This window comes from Rhodnius prolixus, unplaced genomic scaffold, assembly GCF_049639745.1.
Source record: "Rhodnius prolixus isolate KJV_2025 unplaced genomic scaffold, Rpr scaffold_13, whole genome shotgun sequence".
Lineage (NCBI taxonomy): Eukaryota > Metazoa > Arthropoda > Insecta > Hemiptera > Reduviidae > Rhodnius > Rhodnius prolixus.
The window spans coordinates 8,224,355-8,236,488 of NW_027411583.1; the positions used below are offsets into that span (position 1 = coordinate 8,224,355).

A 12,134-nucleotide genomic window follows, 5' to 3' on the forward strand; every position below is an offset into this window, starting at 1 on the left:
GATAGCACTACTGGCGCGTAGTTAGTAGCATCTCTTGGAAGAACACACACCAAGTTTCAGCCAGATCGGTCTATTTCTTTGTGTTTGAATCGAGCAAGTCGAGTGATTTTCAAAAAATGGACGAAAAAGAATTTCGTGTGTTGATTAAACACTACTTTATGAAAGGCAAAAAAGCAATTGGCCCACAAAAAAAGTCCTTTTCCATCACGACAACGCACCAGCTCACACCTCAGCAGTTGTGGTCGCAAAATTAATGGAAATAGGGTTCCAACTCGTTTCACATCCCCCCCCTATTCTCCAGACTTGGCTCCCTCGGACTACTATTTGTTCCCCAATATGAAGAAATGGCTGGCGGGAAAAAAGATTTTATTCAAACGAGGAGGTGATTGCAGAAACGAATGGCTATTTTTCAGACTTGGGCAAATCTTATTATTCGGAAGGGATCAACAAAATAGAGCAGCGTTGGACGAAGTGTATAAGCCTAAAAGGAGACTATGTTGAAAAATAAAAAAGGTTTACCCCAAAAAATTAAGTAGTTTTTATTTTTGCACGGACTTTTCAAACGACCCTCGTATATAGTATATTTTGTAGTCTTAGGTTGGAAGATTTGCGAGGAATCGGCCAAATAAAACAACTCTGCCCTTTTTGCCAACGTTTCGACACAAATATATTGTCCTCTTCAGGGCGTGGCTATGCGGGTTGGTTGAGTTACAAAAACTGTTTTTTTTTTTCAATATATTTGTCGAAACGTTGGCAAAAAGACGAGTTGTTTTATTTGACCGATTCCTCGCAAATCTTCCATTCTAAGTTTAACAATTTACGGTCACGAAACCAATATATTCATATTATGTAGTGTTATAGTACATAAGTTCGAAAATATTAATTGTGATGAATGTTTCCCAATCCGTTGTTATAGTTCTATTTAAAAGTTTATTAACAATTCGAGGATAGGAAAATTTTATTTATGGCTTTTAATTTAGAGAAAATTGGCTTATTTTTTTTTTTTTTTTAATTCAAAACAATTAAACTGTATGTTTTTATATTAAAATTTTATTCATCTCAATATTATTGGCGACCTTGTATAAATAGGTATGACTAGACAATGGGTATTAAATCAACTATTGTACTAGTGGGTGAGGTTATAGCTAGATACTGTATCATTCTTATCTTCACATAACAAGTAATAAAAAAAAAAAGCAACAATGTATGTAATGGCGGTCAACGGAGCGAACTAATCACCTCATACTTGGTACTATAATTGGATCTATTTACACCGTACATTGTTGTGGTAAGAGGGAAGTACTCAATACCTTTCTGGTACCTTCACAGTTCAGCTAACTTTTTTCTAGATTCAAAAAAGCACTAGTTTAAGAATTTTGGCTCCTGGCAGACATCCCCTAAGTAACACTAACACACCAACAATGCATTTACACTAAAAAGTCTCTGTAGAGATAGATACTATTAATTCTTAGGGCTTAGCTTATTCATAAGGCAAACTTTTCACTTAGCAAGCGATTATCCCGCTCGCCTTGAAGTTTAAAATTTTATTTTCAATGATTTATAAATTAATTAAATTTTTTTTTTTTGCGATTCTCTCAATAATTAATCTCACGATTAATGTTATTTTCAAAATTTATTTTAAAATTTTATTTTCTAAAATTGGTTGCTAATCTAACGGTTTTAATTATCATTTTTGAGAGGCTGAAAATTAGCTTTCTTCTTTAATGATATGATGTATTGATCCATCATGTTGATCGGTGATAAGCGATCCAATAAGATTCCAATTTTTAAAGAATTTACAATTATCCTAAATAATGATTTAAAGAGAAAGTTTAGTGAGTGATTTACAATTTTTTAGTAAGCTTTGTAACATTCTCTTAAATTATTGAAAGATTTTTTGTTTTGATTTTATGATAGATTTTTGTTTTTACTTATTTATTACTTCCTTAACACATCTTATTCAATTATTTTTTTTTTTTTTGCGCATCAACAGCTGAGGTCATTAGCGGAGCTTTTTCCAGTGCACTGCCGGCCTCCGGACAGTGTTCTCTCGTTACAGACTGTCCATCGCCGGACAGTGAGCTGTAAGAAGCTCCTAGGAAGAGAAAATCTAAGGGTCAGCTGCTGGATTCGAACCCGGGACCTCCGCGTGGGAGTCCAGTGTGCTAACCTCATAGCTAATCCCTTCCCTCTTTATTCAATTATTATTATTATTTTATTGAGAAATCATATATATACGAGGTGTGTTCAAAAAGTAACGGGAATTTTCGTTTTTTGAAAAAAATATTTATTTATTCATCTACATTAATATTGTCGCCTTCAAAGTAGTCCCCTTCGCATACAATACACTTGTGCCAGCGCTTTTTCCAATCCTCGAAACACTTCTGAAACTCGATCTTTGTGATAGCTTTCAGCTCTTTCAGCGATTCGCTTTTAATGTCATCTATGCTTGTAAAACGACGGCCTTTTAATGTTCTCTTTATGTTTGGAAATAGAAAAAAGTCACATGGAGCCATGTCTGGCGAATATGGAGGCTGGGGCATCGTTAAAGTTTTGTTTTTGGCCAAAAATTCACGAACAAGCAATGAAGTGTGAGCAGGTGCATTATCGTGGTGCAAAATCCATGAATTGTTTTGCCACAAATCCGGGCGTTTTTTTCGGATTGCTTCACGCAAACAGCGTTGAACTTGTAGGTAGTACTCCTTATTGATTGTTTGACCTTGTGGCAAGAATTCATGATGCACTATGCCATTAAAATCGAAGAACACAGTGAGCATAACCTTCACATTCGACCGCACTTGTCGAGCCTTTTTCGGTCTTGGCGATCCAGAATGCCTCCACTGGGACGATTGAGCCTTAGTTTCGACATCATATCCGTAAACCCATGTTTCGTCACCTGTTATAACACGTTTCAGTAGATCCGCATCGTTGTCGACTTCATTGAGTGACTCTTGAGCAACTTCCATTCTCCGCTGTTTTTGTTCGAAATTCAACAATTTTGGAACAAATTTTGCTGCCACACGTTTCATACCCAAAACATCCGAAAAAATTTCATGGCATGAGCCAATTGATATGGCAACATCATCAGCGACTTCTCTGATTGTGATTCGGCGATCGTTCATAACCATTTCTTTCACTTTTTTCACGTTTTCTTCGGTTGTTGATGTGCTTGGACGTCCAGGTCGTTCGTCATCTTCAACGTTTTCGCGGCCATCTTGGAAACGCTTATACCACTCGTAAATCCTTGTTTTACTCATAGCAGACTCACCATATGCCTTTATTAACATTTCACACACTTTATTTCATTTTTTACGCAAAATTTAATACAAATTCTTTGATCCATTTTTTTTAACAAACAAAAATCGCCAAGCTCGAAAAACACGTCTAACCTTAACGGCTGCCACTTAAGAAGTAAACAATGAATATTACTGAAAATTTTATCGTACTTCAGGGGCATGTGTACCAACATAATAAAAAAAAAAATTTACAATCAGACTCTCCAAACCCGCGAAATTTAAAAATTCCCGTTACTTTTTGAACACACCTCGTACTTAGCCAAAGTAGATTTAAAAAATAAATAGAACAATGGCAAAGCCGTCTGTTTGAGAGCACTGCTTACATATAAATTAAAAAATACGAAATATTCATTAAAATAATTAAAGTAAATTAAAATAAAATAAAGTAAATTATTAACTTATTTCCATTCCACTGAGATATAAAGTACAATTTTATTAAATCAAATTCAATTAAACACAAAAAAGAGAGGGAAAAAACAAAATGAACTGAATTACATATCGGAAATCCAAGAGTACCTCGCCTTCCATGCATGGCGAGCGCATCGGATAATTGGGCGAGGATTCTGACTCTGGCCAGTCAAAGAAGAAATAATATCCGATCTGGAGAGTGTACTTTTACGGAAATAAAGAAGGCGGAATTCTCTTAACAGAGGACACTCTCCAAGAAAGTGATACATTTCCACTCGCGTACCACAGTTACACAGAGAACACTTTTCCAAGTCAGAGTCTCTGTATATCCAAGGCCCATAATTTAAGTAGAGAAGTTCTCCTCTTAGCTTGAGAAACCAAATCTTATTCAATAATATTACCGTTAATTGTAGATACTTTGACTATGTTCTACATAAGTAATCATCAAGTAGGCTGTAATTTCATACAATGTTTTACGTGAACATTTTTTAACTTTCAATTCACCCTTTTACTTTATTACTTTTGTAATAGTTCGAGATTTATGGTGGTAATATGTTAAGAAATATTGTTCCTTAACCTTTTATGTAAGTGCTAATTTCTATAGAGCTGCCAACTCCGAGAAGTAGTTTGATTCAGAGGAAATTGGAACATCTTTCTGACAGTTCTCAAAGCGATTCCATTTTCTCCATACCACCGTAAATGTTTTGTATGGCTTACGGGTGCAAATCTCTTATTAAATTAGTAGAAAAGAAAAGATGGAGTTAGGTCTACTTCTTCATGTTTACTTGAAAATCCATATTTTTCGTTACATGGTTGCTGAACTCTGCTTCAGCCCAAGAAAATAGCTGAATTTTGAGTCACAATCACTTATGATTTATTATTGCTAGCTACATTTCTATTTGCAACGTTAATTAGCATATCTACACCGTCAACACTATCATACAAAGTTTTGTGACAGAACGGTTCAAATTTGTGCATAATTCAAACATTTAAATTCTTTTTTTTTTTTAATAATGTTTTATTTATTAAATTAAAAACATTTATTGCGGAATTAAAATTATAAAAATATTACTTATGCTGTTGATGACTTGTTCGGAAGATGATTTTAGCATAAATTATGCATATGTAACCTACTATTCAAGTATAAAAAGTACTCTCACTTATTAATAATATAATGATATTAAATGTATTATTTTTTTTAATTCTGAAATCTGTGGTAATATTAATTAATATAGGATTGGTTTTACATTATCTGGTTTCATGGGCCTCATCTCAATTACTCGCGAACAGTCTCCAAATGCCAAAGGTATATCGCAAAGTATGTATCATCATAACGTAGTCTGAAAAGGCTCTAACAGACCGTATAAACTCCTCCAGAAGCAGTCAGTACAGGGACCATCTAGAAGGACGTAACTCCCGATTGAGTAAATTATAATAATAATAATCTGCTTCTGTTTTCAGCGCGCTTGATTTCTGAAGAAAATATCATTTGCCTTGAACAGTAGTGGCTACTTGAATAGACTTGTATATCACATGCTGGCCTAATAATGGATCCATTTGCCGAGCTCAAAAGCTGCTAATGGAGGTGGAACGTCCTGAGGAACAATTGCCGGGATAAGAATTATGGAAACTTCTAGGGCTTGACATAAACGACTGTCCATAAGATCCCAAATGTCCTGAGATAGCAGGCATTCCATACTAGAGATCTTACTCTAAAAACTAATCCCAGTTATCTTTTCGTGACGCCACCATAGCCACGGTAATAAAAACGAAAACTTGGCCATGCCGAGAGACTAGCCATCTGTCTAACTTGAAATTAATAAAATATATACCTATATTTATCAAAAAAAAAAAAAAAAATGCCCTTAGTTTGTGCGATGATTGTAAATAATAAAGTGAGGCATCTATTGTACTGTACAATAGTAGGTAATATCGAGGTTAAATTCTCTCTACATTCAAGATGCCTCACTAATTGCCTATGGCCTGTCACTAGTCAATTAATTCTTTAACTAACCAACATAAAATGGCTACCTCATTTAATTCTCTCAGTTAGTACTGCAGCTCGCTTTTATTATAATTTCTTCTACATCATACTCTCATATTAGAGATAGTTTTTTTCGGGGCGAACGGATTTAAATATTCATAACTTTCAAGATACTCTCTCTCAAACAATAATTTATGAGTTGTAATTCATTTTAATATTTCATCGTAAATAATTTTTATCATTTTCCGTACAGATTATTCTTTTTCAACCTTTAATTTCTGAAAATTATTCTATTGGAACTAAATTCATGTATATTGCAGATTCAGTATGTTCAGGATCGGCTCTTGGGGGAGAAATGTGAATACAATGAGTTAACCTTAAGCATGACTTGAAGTAAACGATTCAGCCACTTGAATATGTGCACTAAAATAGCAAGATTAATTTCAACATCTGACTTAGATTAATAACAGTCACTTCTTTCGACTGCAGTGAATTCAAAAGAGATAAATAAGTTCATGAGGAGACAAATATCAGAAAAAGTAAGCACATACCGAATAAAACGTTAGTATCCTTACGCATCTAAATTTAGCACCTGAGTAAGCACACATTGTATATTTATTTTTTAATTTGGGTTTTAGGCTCTTCAAAAGTTTATCATTAATACGTGCTTTTATGGATATATGAACACAATTGTACGATCCAAATTCAGTAATAAGCTCCTTTTGAGGCATTAGAACCGTACTGTGTGTGCTCAGTTACTGGATCGTGTACCATAATTGACCTTATATCATGTAGTGTAATGAAGTGAATAGGTTGTGTTGGCTCATTTATTGACACAGTACCAAACTCATCAAATTTGGGAGAATAAGGTGTCCAAATGTTGCGAGATCATTACGAAATAAATATCGTAATCTTCACACTTAAATGGGATGAAAATCGTCCCAATAATGGATCTCGGCGTTTCGATATGAATCAGAAATATTTATCTGACGAGTTAAACCGATTTATTGATGCTATTACTGCACCCATCTGCAGAGTTCATCCTGCATTCCATTTAGAATATTAGATGTTACTGAGCGATGGTAATTTAGGACAAAAATTAGTCAAACTTCCCCATACAATGTTTTACCTGTGCTAAATAACTTTTTTTCTTTTTTTGTTTTATATTGGTTGGTTATGTTGTACTAAAGGAAGCTCCTGAGAAAATCTGAATACTTGCGAGCTACCATTAAACATTCTCATCCTAGATGTCTCACTGTCATATGTCCGGAGATGGATATCCATTGCCACAGGCCGGCAGAGCGTTGAGAAGGGCTCTAAGTGCAGTGCTGAACTAGAACCTACTATTTCTTTTAAGGGTGTCACGATTGATTCCTCGCAGCGGATTGTTTTGTATTCTCCTAGCCTCATCTTCAGTGGCCAGAATTTTGTTCAGTTACCTTTTTATTAGTTAACTTCAATATGTTTGTAAATCAATTCGGCTTGAGGAAACCGTTTTCAAAGGTTAATATTCATATTTAATTATTTCGTTTCACTAATTTGATTAATTTTTTCTTTTTTTAATTGAGCTAAATAGACTGTGAATTATGTATTCCACTGAAACTGTTTCGCAGGTTAGAAAGAGTGAGTATTACCACGGACATTTTCAATTTCCAACTTTCACTCCTTTTGCTGCAAGGAAATGTTGCGATAGAATCATATTTTCAAGATCTTTGTATACAAAAACGGACAAATTACATCAAGGAAGGTTAATATTAAATCATACATATGTTCAGAAATACCAAATTCTGCATCTTTTGTGTTTAACTCCATGTTTATTTTCTGCCCACGGTATTTTAATGCGGATAACATGTTAATGGTCAAAATAGAACCCATGGAAAAAGGCACCCTTATTGGTCTGTAAAAGCGGGAAAATCGTGGTTTAGAAAAAAAAAAAAATGATTTGGACTGCTTGCGTACTTATTACAATTCAGGTCCTTTATGTTTTTTTTGAAAGGAACTTGGTTCTCATTCATCAAAAGCATACGAAAGAGTCACAAGTTAGCCGTCAGAGTTTTATCTTTGGATGGTGAAAGGTTCTTGGTGATCGTAACGTTTTTGTTTTTCTTCTTGGTATGAATTGTGGCTGGTAGTATACGAATTAGTTTGCTACAGTACCGTTTCTTGGGAATAATTATATCAGTACCATTCCAGCACTACCAATGAGCTCAAATCATTATATTATTTTATTTTTTTTTAAATCCTCTCATTTTAAAAAACGAACTATTCAGGAATAAACCGAAAAGGCTTTAGAAACTTCAAATTTGTGATATATGTATAACTTTGGTATTGCAAACATTAGTGAGGTGTACTTACTTGAACGATATGACCACACCTAAGATACCAGTTTAAGTATCTAATTTTGGGCAACACATAAATTAAACAAGTAAAGAAATTTCACTTATTCAAATTGACTTTTGAAAGTAGTACAAAAAAAAGAGAATAATTCATTTTAAAAAATTATCTTACGAAAACGTTTTTAAAAAAAATGTTACTCTCCCAGAAATCCTGCATTGTCGTTGCTTAGTTGAGTGACAATAAAAGTTAATGATTGCCAGCTGGGTGAGTGAAGGATGTGTTTGGAGTATAGAGAAAGGTGAATGTGCGCTGTCAGCTGAAGCCTGATTCTCTGCTACTACAGAAAGGTCGTGTACATTATCAATCATGCTCTCACCTCAACATCAAACAAATTTAAGATTTTTTTTTTAATAAAATATTCACAATTTCTTGTTTTCTTTTTTAATTCCGGTTTCTAAAATAAATATTGTCTTAATATTGAATTAAATTACTGAAGATTTTGTATCAGCTGGTATTTTAGCGTTAGAAACTTTTTGGAAGAAACAGAAATCATTTGAGAAAGCATATGTAAATTGCTATACATTTTTCCCAAATCCCCCGTGGGAAGATGATAGAAAAATCTATTGTCAACTCACACGAAATTTCTCTCTTTCCCGATTGATACAAATCTAATTTCACTAGACCTGTGATACTTATCTATGAATCTATTAGAAAACAATTATAAATTACCCTAGTAGGCAGGTATATTGCCTCCTATTATTATTATTTATTTTTTATTTTTTTTTTATTTAAGGCGCGTCAACATCTAAGGTTATTGGTGCCCGGAGCTTTTTTCAGTGCACTGCCGGCCTCCGGACAGTGTTCTCTTGTTACAGAAAACACTGTCCATCACTGGACAGTGTTGTCTGTAAGAAGCTCCTAGGAAGAGAAAATCGAAACCCGGGACCTCCATGTGGGAGTTTAGTAAGCTAACCGCATAGCTAATCCCTTCCTTGTATTATCATTATTGTTATTATTATTGTGGTGATACAGTCCAGTTAGTAGCGCCTGGACCTCATTCAAGAGAGGCTGCAATACTTTCCTATCATCGGCTTTAGTTGCCATCTTCTGACTCCTGCCTTCCGTAGATCAATCTCTGCATAACTCACCCATGTTATTCTGTTTAGTGTCTCCCGGGTGTCCATGTAAAGCTTCCTTCTCTGTAATACTACATTTTTACTTGTCTATAAAAAAAAATACCGTATTTTATTTGTAGTTGTATTATTGAACTTATAAGCATTAATTTAATTAAAATTAACACCACAAAGTGAAGCTTGTTAGAGTGTTAAAACTGTGTCTCCTAAGTTCGCGTGGTCACGCGGCACATGGGGCTAGTTCGCGTCGTTGCTCTCATACCAGATCACGCTATAATATACACATCTCAATACGCGCCTTGCCTAAGAGTGGGGAGAATAGCAAAACCTGCAAGTTCAGGCTATATGATAAGAAACTGTCAGTAGTTAGTTTGTGATGTTCGCTGTTCCGTGCAAGAGGTAGTTCTCTATTTTTAATTTTTCTTTTCTTATTATTTAAAAAAATAGGTGGTGATGGCACTATTTCAAGGTATTTTTTTTTCATTTTTCTTTATTTAAATTAAGGTTACAAATAAGAGAAATTTTCATTTGTGGATCTGATTATTAAATCTTTTTTATTCTGTTTTAAGCACAAACAATCTAGTGATAATTAAATTCTGTTCACAACATCTTTGAAAATAACACTTTTGTTGCGTTCTGTCTATTTTCATAAATATATCTGTAGCATTTCATTGACGATAAAAATATTTAATGGGTGGTTTAAATGTTTGCGAGCGGTGTTGAAACTTAAGATATCTACCGAAGGAGCGACTCATCTCCCGAGTCGTCCAAAGATTTTGATTTTCAACGATGATGTAACATAGTTTGTGGGAAACATTTAACAAAATATTTATTCTTTAATTAGTCTTACCGATATTTAAAAAAACAGCTTCCTTATTCGTGCATATTTTAGTAGATCGCGAAACGCTAAAATTTGGTACTTTTCTTGTATGTTCCGAGATAATGGTGTACATTGTGTCTTCTTTTTGAATGAAGGGGAAAAATGTAGGCACTATTTTGATCTACTTATTAGAAGAACGTAATCATTTGACTTTCTTCTAGTCTTAAATTTAAGACAAAAATTGTGAACAGTTCGTCTAGCGGTTTTATTATGCTGAGTAATTTAGTAACCTTTTTTTACTGGTTGTCTTTGTCGATAAAAGATTATTTTAAGAATGAAAATAATTTTAGTACAGAAAAGTTAAAAAAAAAAAAATACATTTTAAAAGCGAAATTTATTATTATTATTTAACTTGGAGATGATAGTAAATTTGTAATTTTTTTTATTTGTTCAAATATTTCTTTTTTTCATAGGTTATTATGTTTGATTTTTGGCGCTAATTTCACTTGAAAGTGAGGTCTGAGAAAACTGAATTCTCTATTCGTAATCCTGTCTGCCAGCGGTCAAGACTATTTGTGATTTAAATTCGAGTAGTTTCTGTTTTAATTAGATTCAAATTAAGTTAAAATAATTTTAGTTTTGTCAATGGATACCACAAAATCAGATGAGAGTAATTTTTATTAGTCTAATGCACGTTTTAATAATTTCTTTTTGAAATTTACAAAAAGCATGTTTTTATAATTAACTTCTTTAATGTTGTTTTTTTTTCAAACTATTTGAGTTTCTTCGTTTCTTCGAAGAAGGGGCTGGCACAATAAGTCTTTTGTGGCTGCGGTGGCGTGGGGCGTAGGTCCCGTCCCATCTATTATCTTCTTCGTTAACAGTTTAATTATTATTAAAATAAAAACAACATCTAGTTAATTTTTTTTTTATTCAGAATCCATATTATGAAAGTTGTCTTAATTATGAATCTTGAATAATAGTGGTTGCACTATTTTGCAACAGTAATTCTTCATGCTATATTATTTATCCATCCATCCGTAAAAAAACTTAAGATGCAGTTTTAATTATACTTAATTTTTATTAATTTATTAGAAAAGATGGTTTAAAGCAGGGACTTCAATAGTCTCCTATCTTAAAATTGGCTTTAAAAAAAAGTCCTAAACATTTCTATTGTAACTTTAGATTCTTGTAGGGCGACTTTGAGAACTATGCCACCGCCACCCATATGGATCTATTGTGGCTCATTGTAACTTTAATAAAGGAACATGCGCTCAACATACGGCATGTATGATTTTATTGCTAGCGGAAGATTATTTTTAGGCGCATGCTCTGTGCTTGAGCATATCTCAGAAACTAAGTCTTCAAAAAACCTCTAAAGGGTTTTCCTTTTTGGCCTTCTACTAGAAGTGCACATCTACTGAATTGATTTTTGTTCACCTTAATATATATATATATTTTTTATTTTTAACTTTAAATTTTTGGATTGAAAAATTAAGCTGAGGTAAATAAAAAATTTACTATCTTATCGGTTTTAGGTATTGGGTTTGTATGCCGAAATATCTGCCTTAGGGTCATCTAAATAATTTTTTGAACTATTTATCCAAGATAAAATAAATTTTCTGCAATGCACGTGACGTAGTCGCCGTTTCTTTAGTAATATTTAGAATATTTGTTGGGCACTGTAATAGCCAACAGAGCGTTACAATAGATAAGGCGAGAACCGCAAAATATATATTATATTACAGTATCACTGGTTTTAGTTTCCGGTGGTAGAATTTTTAAATGTGTAGATGTGATCAATATTTAGAAACAATAATTTACTTCTTTTTTTTAACGGAATATTCTGCAGTTAAAAAAAATAGATCTATTGTAACCCCCCAGTAGTCTCAGTTGAACCCTAGCACACCTAGGTGATGGAGACTCATTTGTACAGGTTATGTTGGGAGAACATGGAGCTCTATTCATTCCATGGGAGCCATTGCAACTCCTCCCAGATGTTTAGATTAAAGAGACCAGACTCTCCTGAGAATTTCTTGGAAGAGATAAGTTTATTGCAAGCTCATGAAGTTTTAAGAAAGTCGTAAAAGCTATTTTCAAGATAATACAAAAAAAAAAAAATGGATTCCGAAAAAATGGTTTTTCTGGACCTCCAA

General features: G+C 33.5%; 1 protein-coding gene across 7 annotated transcripts in view; it reads left to right on the top strand.

Annotated features, from left to right (window-relative positions):
* LOC141448065 (MIF4G domain-containing protein B) overlaps window positions 1-12,134 on the top strand; it is a 44,933-nt gene that overhangs the window by 25,371 nt on the left and 7,428 nt on the right. The window contains exon 1 of one of the 7 annotated variants that reach the window (XM_074116120.1): window positions 9,523-9,627. The exons of the other annotated variants lie outside the window; for them this stretch is intronic. Within the exon in view, the coding sequence (XP_073972221.1) occupies window positions 9,612-9,627 (16 nt within the window). The 5' untranslated portion in view covers window positions 9,523-9,611. Of the gene's footprint in view, window positions 1-9,522; window positions 9,628-12,134 lie in introns of those variants that run through there. 7 annotated transcript variants of the gene reach the window in all.